Here is a 22,279-nt window from a genome sequence, read left to right as displayed (position 1 = left end):
TGCCAGTCTCACTTTCAATGTCCTAAACTATCACTTTGGAACTTGGGACGGTTTTCAAACACTTTAAAATCCCCAGGTGATGTTTTAGCCATACCTGCTGGGTTTTTTATGTCCTTTGGTATTCTCTTTCTTTCCCTTTCAACTTGAAACATCTTTCTTCGCACTTTCCTTTTAGCTTTCAAGTTGTTCCCAGTTGGTTCTTAAACAGCTTGAAACCCCTCTTTGATATGCCTTATTCAAAATCCTGGAAGCTACTTAGAACTGGCTCTGGGTCAGGTTTTGCCAGTAAATTCCCCAGGACCCATTCACATTGTATCTGTAAAATCTTTAAAACTTGAAACAGTGTGGAGAAAATGCTCTATTAGTGATACTTCAGGTGAATTGTTTTGTTGTAGCTGTTGTTGTTCTGTGAAAGACAAAGTGTATGAAACAAAGAGATGGTTTTATTCAGCCTACTGCAGTACGGAGAAAGTTCATTAAACAGGAACATCTCAAAGACAAGAAAGGAGGTCTGAGCTTTTGTAGAGATAGGTAGATGAGAAAGTCATCTATGTTTCTTATAGGACTCATGAGGAAGGAAAGAGAGGGTCTTAGAATATACGAGAGGAGAGGAGTCCTTTGTGGTTAGCTGTTTCTAGAACATGAAAGGGTAGAGAGATTTCTTAAATGTCTTCACTTTCCAGGAGCACTGGACTGAGGTAAAGTTCAGCATTGTCAGTCTCATCCACCTTTTGTTTAAGAAAAATGAGTATCACTCATTGCTGAACAACCTAGAAGTGATCCTAAAGCTCCTGGGTGGGGCAAAGCAGAGTCTCAGAAATAGTCTCTCAGGGGTTCTTGTTGGTGTTGCTCCTACAAAACCACTTGAATTTATATTGCCAGGTGGAGGCAAAGGTCAGCTGTTTTGAAATCCTGAAGATCCTGGGAGAAAGGGATAGCTGCAAGGCAACCGAAAGTCTGTATACGGATCTGGGATGTCAGGTTTTAGTTCTTGGTAATGTCCTTAGGTGGGAGGGAGAAAAACTGAAAATATTAGTTTGGAAAGTAGTAAATGTGGAAAAAAAACACATAAGATTGAAAAGTTTGGAGAGTTGACAATTTGTGCAAGGTAGCAGACTCCAGTCCAATTTGAAGTAAATCCCCAAAGTGGTGTTTCCAAGGAGAAGAGGAAATCAAATCTCTAGTAGATAAGAAAAGTTTGCATATCCATCAGAGACTTGCAACTTGAAAAGAGGGACAAAAATAATTCAAAAACAGTGAACTCAACCAGAATCTAACAACCCAGAAGGGTGTGCTGGAGATAATACATAGGGTTTCATTGGAACACACAATGTTTCACATTACCCCTTAAACTACAGGTGAAAAATATACACATAAGCTTTTAGTAAAATCTAGTTTAATGTATCTTTCTTTTAGAATATTATTTTAACTCTAGCACCAGTAAAGAAAAATAATCTTTGATATTATATAAAAGTTCTTACTTGAACAAACAATTAAAATGCAGGAAGAAAGCATTCATAGATATATACATTGACTATATGATAAACGAGAGATTGCTACACATGGCTTACCTCAGAACCTTTTAGATAGTGAACATCTAGAATGAACAGAAAACTCAGGGGCATTTTAAAAGTAGAAATCCTTCCTATTGCTCTACATTTTTGTTTACATAATACTAAATTATCTCAAAATTCACAAATACAATACACACATACCAAAAGTTGGGGTCTATAAAACAGAAGTCATTAATATGTGAACAACATATTTAAAAGGTTCAACAGGTCCCAAGCAACCATTATTCGAGAGTCATATGAAAACTATTGAAGTATTTTGATTAATCATCACCACTCTTTCTCACCAACCAGTTGCTTTGTTGCCTGGTTGTTACTGGATGGTGGCTGAAATAAAAGGACATTTGACAATACTGACCTAGAGCTTAGATTTAGAAATCAGAACCTTGACATCAAGATGCGGGCAGTGGATAGCAGCATGGGCATCACCTGGGAGCTCCTTAGAAATGCAGCATCTCAGGACCTACCCCAGATCTGTTGCATGAGAATTTGTATTTTAACGAGATCCCCAGGTGATTCTTATGCACATAAAAGTTTGATAAATAAGGATGATTTGTCTAGAAGACACAAAATAGGACACAGAATAGGAGGAAGAATGTGAATTAGGAAGGAGTTTTCAGAATGCCGTACACTCATAGACAGGTAGTCATTGCATACTACATTACATAGCTGCCAAGTCCCTTGTTGCCAGGGTATCTTTGTGAGTTTTGCCGCTGTTGTTCAGCTGATATAGTTAGTTGCCAATTAGCAGGCAAGGGAAAGACCAGAAGATAATATATAAACCAATTCTTCTGTGTTGAGATCCTTGAATCATTTTATTATAGAGAAAATGTTTTGGATACTTTCCTGACCACCACATCTTCCCTTTTCATCACTGTGAAAACAGCTTTTGGCTATCATTATAACAAACCTCGTCAGGCAACCAAGTATAAAGAGAAGTGATGAGTATATAAATGTCATATTTTCCCAGGAAGGGAATAGTGAATGTAAGTGGTTACTGATAACACTAGATGTTAATTTTTAAGAACTTGGTTGTGGTTAAATGGGTGTATATATATATATATATATGATGTGGAGAATCACCCTTTTATCAATATTATAGGGTCCCCAGGTCTCTGGAATGCAGGGATTCCAAAGGGTGAGGAGTGAGCCAAAGCCTTTGCATGCCTGAAAGTTCCTTCATTCATGTGCTCATATATTCAACAAATGTACTTTTTGAATCCCTTTCCATGAACCAGATACAATGCTGGGTACTAGAAATATATGGTATACAAAGGCAAACAAAGTCTACTGCTGCTGAATTTATTGTCTAGGAATAGAGATAGGTAATAAGTAAGTAAATAAATAAAGATGATAAGTTTGGAGAGTGATATTGATAAGAGCTAAGAAGAAAATAAAACAAGATAATATAATAAGGTGACATTAGGAAGAACATCAGTGGAGGTCTCTCTGATATTTAAGCTAAATCCTAAGATAGAAAGTTCTGCAAAGATGTTGGGCCAGAATGTCCCAAGCACAGGAAACAAGTATGAAGCCACTGAGAACAAAATTGACATGTTCCAGGGACAGAAAAGCGGTCACTGTTGCTAGAATGGAGTGAGGAGACAGGTATCAGATGAGATTAGAGGGCGATCAGGGGTCTTGTCATGTGGGACCATGTTGCCTGGGAAAAAAAATTTGATTTAAGTATAAAGGGAAGCCTTCAGAAGATTTAAAGAGGAATGTGACCTGATGAATCTAGACACAGTGTCTGTTGCTCACTATTCTAAGCAAACTACTGTTCAGGATTCTAAATAAGTTATATGGCCTGGGAGGCAAGAAGTTGGAGGCTTGAGGTTCCTAAGCTTGTGATCATATGGGAACTTGAGGGTGCTTTAAGATAAGCTGTATATTTATTTATTTATTACTTTTTAAAAATGTCAGCTTTTATTTTAGATACAGGGAACACACATGCAGGTCTGGTACATAGGTATATTGCACCCAGGTAACGAGCATAGTACACAATAGGTAGTTTTTCAAACCATGCCCCTTACTCCTTCCCTGTCCTAGTAGTCCATAGTGACTATTTTTATCATATTTATGCCCATTTGTGCTCAATGTTTAACTCTTACTTATAAGTGAGAACATGTGGTATTTGGCTTTCTGTTCCTGCATTAATTTGCTTAAGATTATATCTTCCAGCTTCATCAGTATTGCTGCAAAAGACATGATTTCATCTTTTTTATGCTTGCATAGTATTCCATGGTGTGTGTGTGTGTGTGTGTGTGTTTATGTATCTGTGTGTGTGTATCTCGCATTTTCTTTATCCAATCCACCATTGATGAGTACCTAAGTTGATGACACGTCTTTGCTATTGTGAATAGCATGGTGATAACACATGTGTGCATGTGTGTTTTTGGTATAATGATCTATTTTCCTTTTGGTGTATTTCCAGTAGTGAGATTTCTGGGTCAAGTGGTAGCTCTGTTTTAAGTTATTTTAGAAATCTCCAAACAGCTTTCTGCAGTGGCCGAACTAATTTACATTCCTACCAATGGTGTATAAGCCTTCCCTTTTCTCCACAGCCTTGAAAGAATCTGTTGTTTTTTGACTTCATAGTAGCCATTTTGACTGGTGTGAGAAGGTATTTTATTGTGGTTTTGATTTGCATTTCTCTGATAATTAGTGCTGATGAATATTTTTCCTATGTTTTTTGGCCACTTGTGTGTCTTCTTTTGAGAAGTGTCCATTCATGTCCTTTGCCCATTTTTTGATAGTGTTGTTTTATGCTTGTTGATCTAAGTTTTTCTTTTAATAGAAATTGGACGTTGAATCTTTGTCAGATGAATAGTTTGTGAATATTTTCTCCCATTCTGTATGTTGTCTGTTTACTCTGCTGATGGTTTCTTTTGCTGTGAAGAAGCTTTTTTATTTATTTAGGTTCCACTTATCAACTTTTGTTCTTGCTACCATTGCTTTTTGGAGCTTAGCCAAAAATTCTTTGCTGAGACTGATGTCAATAAGGGTATATCCTAGATTTTCTTCCAGAAATTTTCTAGTTTTGGGTCTTATATTTAAATCTTTAATTCATCCTTAGTTAATTTTTGTATATATGTTGAAAGGTAAGGGTCCAGTTTCAATTGTCTGCATATGGTTAGCCAGTTATCTCAGCACCATTTATTGAACAGAGAGTCCTTTTTCCATTGGTTGTTTCTGTAGGCCTTGTTGAAGATCAGATGGTTGTAGGTAGGCAGCGTTATTTTTGAGTTATTTTATTCTTTTCCATTAGTCTATGTGTTTGTTTTTGTGTCAGTAGCATGCTGTTTTGGTTACTGTGGCCTTATAGTATAGTTTGAAGTCAGGTAATGTGATGCCTCTAGCTTTGTTCTTTTTGCTTATGATTCCTTCAGCTATTTGGGCTCTTTATTTTTGGTCCACTTTGAATTGTAGAATAGTTTTTTTCCAATTCTTAAATGAATGACATTTATTGTTTTGTGAGGAAGCATGTGGTTGATCTTAGAATATGTTCTATGTGCAGATGAGAAGAATATATATTCTGTTGATTGTTCGGTGGGGTGTTCTGTAGGTGTCAATTAGGTCCAACTGATAAAGTGTAGAGTTTAAGCCTAGAGTTTCTTTGTTAGTTTTCTGCCTTGATGACCTGTTTAATGTTGTCAGTGGAGTGTTGAAGTCTCTCAGTATTATTGTGTGGTTGTCTAAGTTTTTTCATAGGCCAAGAACATGTTTTATGAATATAGATGTTCCAATGCTGGGTATGTGTATATTTAGGATAGTTAAATCTTCTTGTTGGATTATATGCATATGCCCTTCTTAATTTTTATTTGTTTAAAATCTGTTTTATCTGGCTTAAGAATAGGGACTCCTGCTCTTTTTTGTTTTCTGTTTCAATGGGAGAAGTTTGTCTGTTTCTTTACCGTGAGCCTGTAGGCATTTTTACATGTGAGATGGGTCTCTTGAAAATAGCAGATGATTGGGTCTTGTTTTTGTAACCAGCGTGCCACACTATGTCTTTTAAGTTAGGTTTATAGCCCATTTACATTCAGGGTTAGTATTTGTATGTGAGATTTTGATCCTGTCATTATGTTCTTAGCTGGTTGTTATGTAGACTTGATCGTATAGTTGCTTTATAGTGAACTGTGGGCTATGCACATAAGTGTGTTTTTGTGGTAGCAGGTGCTGTTCTTTTGGTTCTGTATTTAAGATGCCCTTAAGAGACTCTTGTAATTATGGCTGATCCCATTGAGATAAATTCCCTCAACATTTGCTTGTCTGAGAAAGATTTTATTTCCCTTTTACTTATGAAGCTTAGTATGGAGGGATATGAAATTATTGCATGGAATCTTTTTTCTTTAAGTATGTTGAAAATAGGTCTCCAATCCCTTTTGGCTTATGAGGTTTCTTCTGAGAAGTCTACTGCTAGCCTGATGTGGTCTTTCTGTATGTGACTTGACTAACTGCCTTTAAGATATTTTTTTTCTTTTGCATTGACTTTGGTGAATCTGCTAACTATGTGCCTTGGGGATGGCCCTCTTGTATAGTATCTTGCCAGGGTTCTTTGTATTTCTTGTATTTGTGTGTCAACCACTCTAGCAACATTGGGGAAATATTAGTGGACTATATCCTCAAATATATTTTCCAAGTTGCTAATTCTGTCTCCTCTTAGGATTATCAGTGCGTCCTAGATTTGGTCTCTTTACATAATCTCATAGTTTTCAGAGGTTTAGTTCATTTTTTATAAATTATATTTTTGTCTGACTGAGTTGATTTGAAGAACCAGTCTTTGAGTGCTGAAGTTTTTCCTCAGCCTGGTCTATTCAGCTGTTAAAACTTCCAGTTGTATTATAAAATCCTTGTAGTAAATTTTTAAGTTCTAGAAGTTCAGTTTGGTTCTTTCTTAAAATAGCTATTTAATATTTCAGCTCTTGGATCATTTTACTGGATTCCTTGGGTTCCTTACATTGGGTTTCAGCTGTGTCCTAAATCTTGTTGTGCTTCCTTACCATCCAGATGCTGAATTCTATGTCTAAGTTGTGTATTCAAGTAGACATAAATTTTCTTGTTTTCTCAACTTTTATTTTTATTTATTTGTTTTTATTTTTATTTTACTTTGAGTTCTAGGATACATGTGTAGAACGTGAAGGTTTTTTACATAGGTATCCATGTGCCATGGTGGTTTGCTGCACCTATCAACCTATCATCTAGTTTTTAAGCCCCACATGCATTAGGTATTTATCCTAATGCTATCCCTCCCCTTGGCCCCCATCACCCGACAGACCCCGGTGTGTGATGTTCTCCCTGTGTCCATGTGTTCTCATCGTTCAACTCCCACTTATGAGTGAGAACATGTGGTGTTTGGTTTTCTGTTCCTGTGTTAGTTTGCTGAGAATGATGGCCTCCAGCTTCATCCATGTTCCTGCTAAGAACATGAACTCATTCTTTTTTATGGCTGCATAGCTTTCCATGGTGTATATGTGCTGCATTTTCTTTATCCAGTCTATTATTGATGGGCATTTTGGTTGGTTCCAAGTCTTTGCTATTGTGAACAGTGCTGCAATAAACATACGTGTGCATGTGTCTTTATGGTAGAATGATTTATAATTCTTTATATACCCAGTAATGGGATTGTTGGGTCAAATGGTATTTCTGGTTCATATATTTTTTTTTTTACAAGTGGTATTCAACCATCTCCAGACACAAACCACAGGAAATTTGACAAATCAGCCTGTTTGCTATAATAAGAACACATCACTTTTTTGTTGTTGTTGTTGTTGCCATCATCCTGTGATAGTGTACTTCATGGAAAGTGTATCAGTCAGAGGGGAAACAGGGAAGTAAAATCAGCAGGACTCCATATTGAGATTTATTACAAGAAGTTGACTTACGGGTTTGTTGGGTTGGCTGAGCAAGTTCAAAATATGTAGCACTAAGTCAAGAAGGAAAGATCATGGGCAGGCTGGGCACAGGCAGAAACGTTCATTGGTAGAATTTCTTCACTCTTTTAGGGAACCTCCAGTCTTCTTTTAAGGCCTTTTATCTGTTTAAGTCTGGCTTGCCAGATTATCCAGGATAATCTCCCTTATCTAAAGTTCGTTGATCAGGGACTTGAACTACATTTGCAAAATCCCTTCAAAGCAACACTTATATTAATATTTGACTTCATAGCTGTGAACTTTACCCTACGCAACTTAATACATCAAGAAAGTCATCACAGTAAGGTTAAAAACATTTTAAAAATTATTGTAAGCAAGTTCAATAAATGATTATTTCTTACATGTATTATGATCTACTACATACTCAACACATCATCATAAAAAATCATTATGCCATTAACCTAGCAGACGTTACTGCGAATAGTGAGAGGAATTGATTACCATTATGCATTTAAAAGATGTTAAGTTAATGACATCATTTTTGCCACATATAGATTTACAAATGAAGCTAATGAAGGTTAAGTTTTCTGGGCTTCATCTACAAAGACCCTTTGAGTATTAGAAATTGCTAGGAGTTTGAGAGTGTTCTAGGTGAAGAGCAGAAGCAAGGTTACAAGCAACAATCATTTCCAGGTAAGCATTTCAGGTATCTTTTTAAAAAGAGATCTCAGGAGAAAAGGACCTAACTCTAAAAATTACTAGAAATTTGTTGAAATTTATTTTATCCTAAAAAACCACTTTTATAAATAAATTTATATTTGTAATTTTATATTCTTTTTTTCTAAAGAGAGCTCCCAAAATTGTAACTTTCAGGCCCAAGAAACAGGGACTCACCCCTGCATATGTACTTTTTATAATCCGTTTGTTAACTAAAAAGAAAAAAAAATTAAAAATGAACCATCCAAGTGAGTTTGTCTCTTTCAATATCTTACAAAGACTTATCAGTTATTGGGTTAATGGTCTTGAAACCCAGTCAATTACAATGAAAATTTGTCATCTAGTTGAGAGACAAATCTCAGTAAAACAGAATTTATTTCAGAAGTAACATTCTGGCTTTTACAATATATCTCAGAAGGGCTCAAAGGCGTCAGAATTGCTTGTGCTTCTAAAGTGCTAATCTGCAGTCATATGGGACAGGACCAGCTGCTGATGTACAGATATCCACATTATCTCATGTCACTGGTATTAGGCAAATAGAAAGTATTGTCTTTCATTTTATCTCTGCTTAATGCTAGTTCCAGATTTATTCATTTTCATCTTATTGCTTAAAAAAAAATTCACAGAATTCAAATATTAGAACATACAAAAAATTATTCATTGAGAAGTTTCCCTCCCTCCTATGATGATGTTCTGTATTGTTCCCACTGTCATCTATTTCTTGCAGCCGCTATTACAAGTTTCTGTGTAAACTTTTAGGGTTTCTATATGTATTTATGATTTTGAACATGATCCCTGCTTTCTTTGGCAAGTATGTCAGTCAAGGGTGAAACTTCTTTCATTTGTCTAATATATTTTTTCCATTCTTTTATTAATAAATTCCTGAATCATTTTATTTCAGATGTGTTGTTTCGCTTTTAATCCATTTTTTAAAAATCATTTTTTTAAAAAAGTTGGGAAATAGAGTATCTGTATATTTATATATTAAACACTTTGTTTCTCAGACTGTTTTATGCTATTTATATATTTTTAAATTTTTCACTGCATCTGTAGCTTTTTATTTGTTTATGTTTGTGTGTATATTTATTCTAGTGGTTAACTTTATAATCATAGGAATTATGTAATTCCTCTAGTTCTTCATTTCTCTTAGACACTGTTAGATCTATGCTCAGTGATGATAGAATAAACTTGTTTTCTCATTCTCCTGCCTCCCTTCTACCACACAATTTCATTCCATAACATGATTTTCTCTATGCTTACTTTTATTTTGTTAAATTTGCCTATGCTATTAGTTGATTTTTCAGTTTTCAATGTTATTCTTCGTCTCTGATTTATCATAAACAAGATTTCTTTCTCCTTTATCCTCATAATTTTTGTCAATTGTATCATTCATACATTGTCAGGCACATGGACTTTACCTTCTATTTTTGTCATCCTTAACTCCACATTGTTTTAATTTTACTTCTACACTTAAATATATTCAGTGATCACCACCAAGTTATTTTTTTCAAAAATTTCTCAGTCATTTCTCAGTTTAGCTTTTTTTTTTTTTTTTTCTTTTTTCTTTTTTTTAAGATAGAGTCTCCTTCTGTCGCCCAGACTGGAGTGCAGTGGCACAATCTTGGCTCACTGCAACATCTGCCTCACGGGTTCACACCATTATCCTGCCTCAGCCTCCCAAGTAGCTGGGACCACAGGTGCCTGCCACCACGCCCGGCTAGTTTTTTTTTTTTTTTTTTTTTTTTTTTGTATTTGTTAGAGACCGGGTTTTACTGTGTTAGCCAGGATGGTCTCCATCTCCTGACCTCTTGATCCACCTGCCTCAGCCTCCCAAAGTGCTGGGATTACAGGCGTGAGTCACCGTGCCCGGACTCAGTTTAGCTTTTTGAAATTTCCTCAAAGAGGACTCTGCGGAACAATGATCCCTAAATTTCTTACATATTGACACCATTGATAGTTTTTGGATTTGAAGGGCAGCTTGAATGTATGTAATATTCTTAGCTCACATATTCTTTCCCTGATTATCTTGTAGGCATTGCTCTACTCTTTTCTGGTGTTGGTCATTCCTATAAAATATCTAATGCAAGATACTTTCCTCCTTTTTAGGTCACTTGATTATTTTGTATAGTTGCCAGAGGATTTCCTCTTTATCTTTAAAGTCTAATAACATTACTGGGATATGACTTGGTTTTGAGTATTCTAAGTCAATTATTCCTAGTGCACAATGTGTCCTTTCGACATATGTCAGATTGACTTTTATTTGAAGAAACCTTTATTAAATGATGCCTTTAAATATTTGTTATATTTTGGTTTTCTTTTTTTTACTTTTTTTTTTTTTTTTTTTTTTTTTGAGACGGAGTCTCGCTCTGTCGCCCAGGCTGGAGTGCAGTGGCCCGATCTCGGCTCACTGCAAGCTCCACCTCCTGGGTTCACGCCATTCTCCTGCCTCAGCCTCCCGAGTAGCTGGGACTACAGGCGCCCACAACCGCGCCCGGCTAATTTTTTTTTTTTTTTTTTTTTTTTTTTTTTGTATTTTTAGTAGAGACGGGGTTTCACCGTGGTCTCGATCTCCTGACCTTGTGATCCGCCCGCCTCGGCCTCCCAAAGTGCTGGGATTACAGGCGTGAGCCACCGCGCCCGGCTGGTTTTCTTTCTTAAGTACTGATACGGTTTGGCTGTGTTCCCATTCGAATCTCAATTTGAATTGTATCTCCCAGAATTCCCACGTGCTGTAGGAGGGACCTTGGGGGGGGGGTAATTGAATCATGGGGGCCAGTCTTTCTCGTGCTATTCTCGTGATAGTGAATAACTTTGATGAGATCTGATGGGTTTATCAAAGGTTTCCACTTTTGTTTCTTCCTGATTTCTGTCTTGTTGCTGCCATATAAGAAGTGCTTTTTGCCTTCTGCCATGATTCTGAGACCTCCCCAGTCACGTGAAACTGTAAGTCCAATTAAAGCTTTTTTTGTTCCCATTTTCGGGTACGTCTTTATCAGCAATGTGAAGGCGAACTAATATAATACCTACTCTAATTATATGTTTGTAGATCTATTTATTTGTGTGCCTTCAACATTTATTATTTTTCTAGTTCATTCTTTTTATAATTTTCCTTTTATTATATATTTTTTCTCATTTCTATACTCTAGGTTTCCTATTGTGTTCCAGGAACTCTGTTTTCCCTGGTGATTTTTTTGCCTCTATTTCTGAGTTTTGCTACCTCATATTTAATCATTTCCTCTTGTGTCTTCATCTCTTCCCTGAGTTTTTTCACTTCTGCTCTGTGATCTTCCTTCATGGAGGCAACTGCTGTTTTTTAATTTTTAAAATTTAATTTTGTCAAAATGCTTGGTAACAATGTTTGTGCAAGATTTTTCTGGTGGTAACTCATGTATTGATTAGTTTTGCTGCTCTTTTTTCAATTTGATTGGTTTTAGTTTTTCCTTATATAAGTTTGTGTTCATGCTGTGTTAGTTTTAAAAGTTTCCTCTTTTAATTAATTAGCTTTAATGAGGTGGATTTTTTTTTTTTTTTTAACTTGAAATACGTGGTAAATCCTTGAGTAAGAGGCTGGGATGTGAGAACAGGGTATCCTTCAGGTTTTACATCCCATGGGGACAGAGTGCTTTAGCGAAAAATGACTCATGTGTGTGATACAGGTAGCCCTACCTCATCTATTTCACCGATCCAAACAAGGTCCCAGAGAGCTTCTGCTTCCAGCTACCTTCACCTCTTTTTAGCATCCATGTATATAAGGAATAAAGCATTTGTATTTCCTGGTGAGCCTGTCACTCACAGTGACTATCTTTTTCCCAGCACATGCTAAGATGCTGCTGCTGGCCTTCTTATACTCTCTATACTTTTCACTTTTTCTTGAGCAACTTTTGTCCTGTCTCAGCTGTTTTGCTTCTTTATACTTTGTGAGCTGCAGATTACATCTGTCTTTGAGTTTTGTTAAAGTACAATTTATTTGCAAAGTTATTATCTCTCATTTTCTTGGTTGCTTTTATATGATTTCCATGAGAAGAAGAGGGAAGATCTTGACTTCTGTAGCCAAGGTCTACATATACTTCCTATATACAGTATAGTGTATACTGGAAGGGGAAAGTTTTTGTTTTATTTTGTGTTTAATCCAAATATATAAAGATGCCACTATACTGCAAGCTCCGCCTCCCAGGTTCACGCCATTCTCCTGCCTCAGCCTCCGAGTAGCTGGGACTACAGGCGCCCGCCACCACGCCCGGCTAGTTTTTTGTATTTTTAGTAGAGACGGGGTTTCACCATGTTAGCCAGGATGGTCTCGATCTCCTGACCTCGTGATCCACCCGCCTCGGCCTCCCAAAGTGCTGGGATTACAGGCTTGAGCCACCGTGCCCGGCCGATGTTTGCTTTTTAAACTTCATATTTTTTGGTTAGTGTTTAAAAAGTTCCTAGGTCCAGCTCCAACTTTATTCCGCTTTACTTTCTTTCACATATTTTATGCTTCTTTTAAATTGTACTGAATTATTTAGAGTTATTCCAATAGTAGTTATTATTTTTCCATTCTGTTTGTTTGTTTGTTTGTTTATTTATTTTTGAGACAGAGTCTCGCTCTATTGCTCAGGCTGGAGTGTGATAGTGTGATCTCGGCTCACCGCAACCTCTGCCACTGGGGTTCAAGCGATTCTCCTACCTCAGTCTCCCAAGTAGCTGGGATTACAGCCACCTGACACCACGCCTGGCTAATTGTTTGTATTTTTAGTAGAGATGGGGTTTCACTAAGTTGGCCAGACGGGGCTTGAACTCCCAACCTCAGGCGATTCACCTGCCTTGGCCTCCCAAAGTGCTGGGATTACAGGCATGAGCCACCATGCCCGGCCTATTTTTCCATTCTTTATTCACCATTTTTTCTCTAGTTGACACTTCCTATCCAACCCTTGCCAATTCTTCCCCACCTCCATGTTTCTTATTATCAATTAAAATCCTATCTGGAATTCAAGACCTACCTCAAATAAGTACCTAATTCTTAAAGCTTTTAAAAAAATCTTTATATATTGTTATAATATCTCTTACATATTTATACACAATTTGCATTGCTTATATTCTCTTGGAATGATATCTTATTGTATATGATATTTTGGTTATTTGGTTACTGCTTCTAGTTTCCACCAATTGGAAGAAAGGTCATGACTTAGTCGTATTTGTGCCTCATTTATGTCTGAGCATAGAACATTGTGTATAATAGACATTCAATAAGCATTTGTTTAAATAATAAAATTATGCAAAATGCCAAAATTATTTTCTAGAATGCATGGCGCAGTTTCTTCCTACTTCTCACTGATGCACAATATAACCACTTATGGAAATAATTTGGTTCTTTTTTTTCCTAAAACTGCAACCCCTATGGATGTGATTGTAGTTGCACTTCTTTATTCATGCAGACAGTAAAACTGTGTTTTGATTATTTTAATTGTCTTATTTCAATAAAGAATAATTTTTTCTTGGCTCTTTATGTCTTGATAGCTGTTAAGTAGATTAAAAAACAAAAACGGAAAACACAAACTTCTATAATCCTCTACCCTTAGAATGGTGGATTTCTATTAAGATATATGCATTAAAAGAACAAACTCTACTAAAATTTAACTTTTAGATGTAAATTGAAGTAAACAGAATAGCAGAAGCTTAGAGAAAATTTCCCCAAATACACTCTGTGTTTTACAAAGATTTTTAGAAAAAGCAAAATTTGAGAATTTTCTTCCCACTATTTCATTTAAATAGGTCTCTTAACAAATATAATTTACTTTTAATTTTCCTCATCATTTTATAGCTTTGAAAGCTGTATTTGATGAGAAAAACCTGTTTCCCAAGGAAATTCTGGATCATGAACGAAAAGCCAAGCAATTATGCCAAGAAAAAAGTTGTGAAGTGAAGAAAAATAAGAAGTAATTATAATAGGAAAAACTTCATCGTCACGTAAAGTACATATATAAAATGCAGAAAAAGCATCAAGAATTCTGCCTTTTATTTTATATTTGAACTTCAGGAAGTTTTGTCTTCATGGGATAATTTAGTACTGCTCTTATCCATCATCTTTCAATTTCTCTGTATTCTTAATAAAATAAATATTGAACTAAAGTTGGAGCATCATCTTGGTATTTATTCTCAAGAATTTTTATATAAAAAATTTATGATTCCAGAACAAAGTTCTAACCAGTTGCCCTTCTGGTTGTTCCTATAGACAAATATTTTTGATCAATTTTCATTGTAAAACCTGCATTGAAATATATGAAAAGTACTGATACAGTAAATATCTACAAATGTGAATAAGAAAACTGTTTCCACTTTTTTACACTTTCTAGTGCTTTTTAAATAATTCTCATAATGGTAATCAGACCTTGTCAATAGCACCACTTCTTGTTAGTTCCTATTGGATTTTATTCATTCTATAAGCTTATTGGGAAATTACTGCATATGATCTACTTCAATAGTTCATTATACTGTACTTTAAAATTGAATGTCTGCACATTGTGCACATGTACCCTAGAACTTAAAGTATAATAAAAAAAAATTGAATATCATAGCACATCAAAGAGGTAATAGTCTTGAAAAAAAATCAAAGGGCCTGGGGTTATATAAATGACCCACTTTATGTGGAAAGTCAAGTGGGAAATATTTGGTTCTGCAACTTACTGCCTCTGTTTGTTGACCTGTTTTTATTTATAAATATAATCATGTTCCAGGCAACTAATATTATTATTCTGCTTTATTTATTGTGTCCTATAGAAAGAATTGGTAAATTCATTTACATAACTATAATGACTTACTGTATATTTATATTTTAAAGAGTCCTTTCAAAACAAGCTGTAGTCTAAGAAGAATTTTTCAATAATACATGTAGTAAAGGAAAATAATTTGCAATATGTAGGGGACCACTTGGTATAGCAACTGCAAATGTCCATTGTGTTTAAACCACACAATAATCATATGAATATATTAGCTTAGAGCTAAAATATGAGATATGAATCTATTAGGAGAGAGCTCAATTATCAATGGCAGAGTTGAGATTGGAGCCCAGGTCTGTTTTACTTCCAAACCGTGGTATTTGTCATTTATCATTTGGTTCACTTGCTTCTTAATAGTATAAAGCCATTGGAATGAATTCTAACAATAGACTTTCCAGCACCAGTGGAACAAATATTTTTGTTTGGTGGAGAAGGCAGTGACGGAAAGATTTTCAGAAGACAGCTGCCTATTCTAACTACATTGAAGTGCATTCTGAGTTAGGCATTACGACTGCTATTCATATCACCTTCCCTCCTCATGGAATGAAAATTACATACAGGAAAGACTGTAGGAGAAAAGTATATTTGTCTCTGTGTGTGTGTGCATGTGTGTTTGTTTGTCTGTTGGGTGGTGTGATGATGTAGGAGAGTGTCCTTGTTTTAGAAAAATATAATAATAGAATGTTTACGTATGATAGAAATTATGTTTTCAGCTTGCTATAAAATGATTCAGAAAATACTAATTATATGTATATATAAAATGTATATATATACACACACAGGTGACACATATACATATCTATATTTACATCTGTTTGTTGATTGGGAGGATAGATATATAGATGAAACACACACATGCAGTAGATGCTAACAATTGGGGAAACAGGAGGAGGTGGAGATGGAGATAGCAGTTCTTTGAACTATATCTGCAACTTTTATGTAAATTTGAAAGTATTTCAAGGTAAATTTTTTTTAAAATTTGAAAAGTTGCTTTTGGACAAAAAGATTATTTGAGGTGTTCAAGCAGACACTGGGTAACTGTCTCAAAAGGAATATTGCAAAGACTTCTTGCACTGGGTAGGAGGTTTGATTGGATAATCCATCATTTCAAACTCAGAGCATATGATTTATGAATCATAGGTTGGTGATAGTACAATGGAGTGAAATCTGAGCCAATTCCCAGAAATTTAATGGAATGTTAAGATGTTATAGAAGTAGAATGCGGGTACCAAATAATTTGCAAAGGCTCTTTTCCCCACTGATCCAGCCATCCCTCATGTAAGTATTGAAGGCATGTACAAGATACTATTTTAGGTACCAGATATTCACATATAAATAGAATGCACCTTTTCTACCCTCAGCGTTCTGAAGTGAAGCTATATAAAACGTAGTGGTTTATAAAACCAACACTGAATGAGCCCACTGGCATAAGTTGGAAATTCATCATTTGGCATATTTTTTTCTGGCATAATTTGGACATTCTTTTGCTCAACATATGTTACTTTTTACCCTTGAAGATAGCTTTGTTTGATGTGATAGCCTGAGATAGTGCGGTTCATATAGACAGACCTTCTTTCTATAGCCTACTACATGTGCATAGTATTATGCTGTAACTCTAATTCCACCCTTAATTGACATCAGGGCTGCTTCTGTAAAAGGAATTAAGAAGAGTTGTCTCATAAATATATTCAATGAGAAGGGAACTTTTAAAGGTATGAGAGTTTCTTTTAATGTAACTGTTTCTAATAATTTGGAGAAAAAACAAAAAGAAGAAAAAAGACAATATCTTTTTTATATGTCTTACTCTTCTTTTGTAACTCACAGCATCTAATTTTCTAGGCAGGTAGCAGGATCTCACCTATCAACTCTTAACAGAACTGAAGGCATTATAAGCTGTTTCTCAAATTAGCATTCAGATTCAATTACTTATGATCCATTTTTCTATGGTAAAAGGAATTGGTCACATTAAAATAGGATATGTCATAATCTTCAATAGGCTACCTTGTTTGTATTACTTATATTTACACTAAACATAATTCAACCTTTTCTTTTGACAGAACATTTTCCTATTATCACTCAAAATTTAGGAACAATCTTGACCAAGAAAAATTGCCTGAAATGAGTCCTTGCTTAAATGGAAGAATTAACTTTTAAGTTCTTTACTGTTGAGGGCATTTGCTTATATATTTTTAAAGTTTGGAATTAAGTGCATTTTTACTTGAAAAAACTATAAAAAGATAAGAAAAATGATGAGATAATAACTGTAACCCCTTGTGTGGTTTTTATATCTATTCCCAGGTTTATACTTTACAGTGGGGCAGTAATGGCAATCAACCTTATACTAAGACACCTTGGCTTGTATTAATGAATAATTCCCCCCACCCCCTGATTTTCTAGGAGCAAAATAGGATTGCAGAAAGAAGAGGTTTGGGAAAATATTTTAAAAATTTGTGCAATATTTTATGGAAAATTGTATTGTCTTCATTGTCTATTAAAAGAGTATAAACCAGGGAGAATAAATTTATGGCTATTGCTTTTTACTCCTCAAGAGACAGGAAAATGAACATTCTGCCTGAACTGCTCTAATATAAGGTCCTTGCAGAACAATTTCATTAAATGGTCTTAGTAGGACAGAGTGATGGTCTCTGCCATTGGTAGGAAAAGTAATGGCCTATTTCTGGATAAATCACATTGTGATCTGAGCAGTGTACAGACATAATAATGTGGTAGCCAAGGGTACTGATGATGTATGTTTGCTGGTGTCAGTAAATGGGTAGAAAAGCATTGATTGAATGATAGTCTTGACATTCAGACTTAATATTTATGTATTGCAGTGTGAAGCAAGTAGAATGATAGTATTCTTGTGTTGCACAACTCTTTTTGGAAAATTATCTCTGTGTTAACTTAAAGCTACACTAGAGTATGCTTATGTTAGAGTAGGAAATATTAGAATAAAACTCAAGATCTAGAAAATATTTGGAGATGCCTATATGGGAAATCAAAAATTTTAGTTGATTAGTAGATTATGGCCTGCAATGATCTACTCTCAGGCCTATTTTAAGTTATAGTCATGTTAGGACATGGAAAGATGTTAACAGGGTCCTCCGTGAAATAAAGCGAGTGTAGATAGCTTTAAATGGAACTCATTTTATTAGTTAATTTATTAGTTAATAAAATGAGTTCCATTTAAAGCTATCTACACTCTATTTCTTTTACACGAGTTTATCAGCAATAGTATTAAATTTGGGGATCAACAGATATTTGTTTAATTAAAACTGGCCTAATTTGTTTCTCTTCTCAAAGGCCATGGATAAATAATACAATGTGCTTAATATCTGATTATCATTGAGGTGATTGATTTGAACTACAAAAGTGAGATGAAACCCATTAAATTATGCATTTTTTTATTAATGACTTTTTATTAATGACCTTTTTGCAAAGAAAATCGTGTAGAGTTTTAAAAGTATATAAAGGTAGCACCAATTTTTATCATTAAATTACCTACGGCTAATAGTATTATCCTGATATATTTTGGCAAATCCATTATCTTTTTTGCTGGCCTTTTTGCTCACAATAAAGAACGTATTTATTCAATATCCACTCTTTTTCTTAAGAATTCAAATGCACCTTATATCCACAGGAAAATCCTCTGACTATTGTATAATTTGACAAATTGTTGAGAACTCTGTACATGCAGTAGTAATTTGTCTCTGTTTCCGGACTTGATTTAGCTTTATTCTTTTTCTCATAGGCATTCTGAAATATTTATGACGAAGTGCATTGGTAATCTGATGTGGGAGTCCTGTGAGAAACAAAAAGAACTAATTACTAGCAAATTTACAACCACCAGCACATCCTTTCAAATTCTGTGCAACTTTTAAAATAAGTAAAATAATGGATAAAATAATAATATGAACTTAATAATTTAAAAAATTCTATAATTGTTTTATTTCTCAATTCTTGCACATTTCATCAGTTGATCATTAACCCGATCATGTTAGTTCTGAATTCAAATGTAGTGAACACCTGCTTTGGTTCTAGAGTAATTAATCAAGCAATGTTCAAGATAAGTGGAGTTGGCCTTGATTGCTCAGGTGTTTATGTACGAGGGTTTTCCTGCAAGCATATTTTAGTTGTAATATTCCGGTGAATAATCAGAAGCCAATTTGGGGTAAGTACCTTAGAAATAAATAGCTTTTGAATAAGTATATATGAAATAACATTGTGTATGAGTGTTTAGTAAAGTAAGGAATGGCATTTCAATTTGCTTTGGTGTAAAAATCATTTGAATTTGTTTAATTAACATATCGCTTTTATTCTCCTTAAATGATTTCACTACAAATCAGAAGACCCAGTTCTTATAGGACTATTCATCAGGTTGTTTAGTTCAGCAGTACTTTGTGCTTTCTGATAAGATATGATCCAAAACCCAATGAGGCAAGTGAATTTTTAAAACAGATATTTGTCTGAGGTTATAATTTATTAAGTGCTTAGAAATTTTCTAGAAAAAATGGATACTCAAATAATACAAATTTAATTATTAAGATTATTAATAATATTGAGAAGGAAACTCTAATACTGAGATTCTACCGCAAAGAAAAACTTACATTTTTAATAATACTGTTCATTATCTAATATAAACCAAATATATAAAGCTATATCTAATGTATTTCCACTTGATAACTTAAAAGTACTAATAACATTTTGACTGAGTATCTACAAGCACATATTTTGATCAGAAGTCTTCTGAGAAATTGAATATATTAGAAGATAATGATACATAGACATTTATTTTGCATGTAAAACTTCTCTTACTCACTGGTTTTTAACTATTATTGCACTGTCATTTACAAGCTTGTATGCTAAATTAGTCCCTAATGAAACATTTGCTTGATATTAATAGCATATGTCTACATCTAAAGTTTCCCAACACATTTTCTAACAATTGCCTTGGATTGTTTTTTGAGATTTTTGTCTTTTGCAAATGTATGTCTAAACAAATACAGTTTAACAAAATACATTGAAAGATAATTTGAAATATCTAAATAATAACTCCATAGTTTAGTTTGGAAGAAAATTTGACTATTAGTAATCTTTATATATAAATACAGTTGTTCTTAGTGACTCCTACCCATTTGTGGGTCATGGTGGCCCCCTTAATGATCTGCAAAACACTCTAGAAATGTAAGTCTCTACTTAAGGCTGACAACACACTATTCTGAAGAATTTCATCTTTACCACTAATTAATGGTTACGTTCTGGTAACTTACTGATGGATACGTTTTTAAGGGTTACTAACATGTGTTATTTATAAGGTAAAATTATTGTTACTAAAATTTATGAGGCCTTGGAGTCAGCATTCTACCAAATATGTGGTAATATTGCAAAACTAATTCTGCTTGAGGTATAATCAAATGGTTGAATTTCCTGCAATTTTAGTGGAGAGCACTTTAATAGGGTATTATTAATCTTGTGAATTGTTTATGGTTTTCAATTGCTGCTACTCTTATGTTAGTATTTTTGTCAATTCTTTGATATTATATTTCATTTATTTATATTTTTTCTTTTACAATTTCAACTTTTATTACAGATTAAAAGGTACATGTGCAGGTTTGCTACATGGGTATATGGCCTGACACTAAGGTATAAATGATCTCATCACCCAGGTAGTGAGCATTGTACTTTATTGTATCATTTATATTTGATTGCCATTTTGTCTCAAACTTTGCAGGTTTTCTGCATTGCATTTTTCTTCTTTTGGAAAAGCAGGAAGAGGGCTTTGGGTTATTTTGTCCTAAGAAATAAAGAGTGAGGAAAATTGTAAAAAGTTAGCCCGATTACTCAGTTATTTTAGAATACATTAATTTTCTAATATTATAGGTCTAAAATCACACGGGAGTAAGTCTGTCTTTATTCCATTTCTCCTCGTGATGTATAAATTACTGTAGAGTAGACTGCACAGAAGGTTTACCTGATGTCAGAGTTACAGTTATCCCACTTAAAAAGCATGAGAAAAGATAGAAAAAACTATTGTATAACTATTTGGAGATTCCATTGCCATTGATAACATTCCGACACTGCAGTGTATTTTTTGATTTTTGTTACAAAGCTACAAGTAAATTTTCTACTGGTTCTTGAAGATATATAAGAAATACCATTAGCACTTGAACCATTTTTTCTAAACAGATGATACTTAGAAATCTAATTGTATAGAGTTCACTCGTGCTAGTAAGTTCTATTAAGATAGAAAGCTACAATAGGTAGAAAGTTTTCTGTTGAGCTCTCTATGGAAAACTCTATTTTGAAAATAAATACATTTTGATTTAAACGATACAGAGGAATCAAAATGGACACAATCTTGTTGTGGAGTCTCCTATTGCTGTTTTTTGGAAGTCAAGCCTCAAGACGCTCAGCTAAAAAAAATACCGAATTTGCAGTGGATCTTTATCAAGAGCTTTCCTTATCTCATAAGAACAACATTATATTTTCACCCCTTGGAATAACTTTGGTTCTTGAGATGGTACAACTGGGAGCCAAAGGAAAAGCAGAGCAGCAGATAAGACAAACTTTAAAACAACAGGAAACCTCAGCTGGTGAGACCCTTACATCTCCTTACTTATACTGGATAAGATAAGGACACATTCATTTTTTAATATTAGAAGTTCAGGATAAAAAAATTTTAATAAGTGAAAAGTAGAAAATTGTAATAAAATGGAGAATTGTAAATATAATTTTCATTTGTTTAGAATTATTTCCTCTAAAAAGTTACAAAAATTATTGAGAAATTGACATCTGTGTAAATGTAAAATTAAGTATATATTTGGACATTTTCTTCTGGTTTGTTTTAGCCAGTTTTAATTACTTGAGATTATATTGGGCGTGCATATGTGTGTGTATGTACTTAGTCATAAAATATACATCTATATACATACATACTATTTCACTATCACTATGTTGTGATCATTTTCCCATGTAATGGCACTGATTCAAAATACAATTTTAATTACTGTATCTTATTAGAAATACCGTTACTTATTTAGCCTTTCTTCAGTAGGTTGTCTCCAACATTTCTTTTTAAAAAAATGCACCTTATCTGTAACAAGACCAAGAAAAAACATTAATTTCTTCATTTTAAGAGGTTGTTAGTAGTTTTAAAAGGAAAGTGGGATAAAAAAAGGATTTAAATCATCAGAGGTCTTTGTGCTTGTGAATGCTGGTTGTTTTGTTGGAGTCTCCTCATGGTCTGTCTGGGATAGTGTCTATCCCTCTTACTGGGATATTGTGCTTTTGTGCTGGCATCCCATTTGAAAGAATTGTTGCTCGGCTGGCGTGGTGGCTCACACCTGTAATCTCGACACTTTGG

At 34.4% G+C, this 22,279-nt stretch overlaps 2 protein-coding genes across 6 annotated transcripts in view; both read left to right on the top strand.

Annotated features, from left to right (window-relative positions):
• LOC105466139 (WD repeat domain 49) overlaps positions 1-18,827 on the top strand; it is a 189,786-nt gene extending 170,959 nt beyond the window's left edge. The window contains exon 19 of one of the 4 annotated variants that reach the window (XM_071091202.1): positions 18,668-18,827. In XM_071091202.1, the coding sequence (XP_070947303.1) occupies positions 18,668-18,687 (20 nt within the window). In that variant the 3' untranslated portion in view covers positions 18,688-18,827. Of the gene's footprint in view, positions 1-11,050; positions 11,113-13,961; positions 14,276-16,056; positions 18,002-18,667 lie in introns of those variants that run through there. The other 3 variants (XM_071091203.1, XM_011715165.3, XM_071091201.1) reach the window with 3 other exon arrangements.
• The window catches only part of LOC112422920 (serpin family I member 2), a 62,210-nt gene that overhangs the window by 8,166 nt on the left and 31,765 nt on the right, over positions 1-22,279 (top strand). Inside the window, exons 1-2 of one of the 2 annotated variants that reach the window (XM_011715232.3) lie at positions 18,929-20,585; positions 21,253-21,509. In XM_011715232.3, the coding sequence (XP_011713534.1) occupies positions 21,263-21,509 (247 nt within the window). In that variant the 5' untranslated portion in view covers positions 18,929-20,585; positions 21,253-21,262. Of the gene's footprint in view, positions 1-18,928; positions 20,586-21,252; positions 21,510-22,279 lie in introns of those variants that run through there. The other variant, XM_011715223.2, reaches the window with a different exon arrangement.

Source organism: Macaca nemestrina, chromosome 2 (assembly GCF_043159975.1).
Source record: "Macaca nemestrina isolate mMacNem1 chromosome 2, mMacNem.hap1, whole genome shotgun sequence".
Classification (NCBI taxonomy): Eukaryota; Metazoa; Chordata; class Mammalia; order Primates; family Cercopithecidae; genus Macaca; species Macaca nemestrina.
Note: the sequence above shows the minus strand (reverse complement) of the source record. Positions and strands in the feature narration are given on the sequence as shown.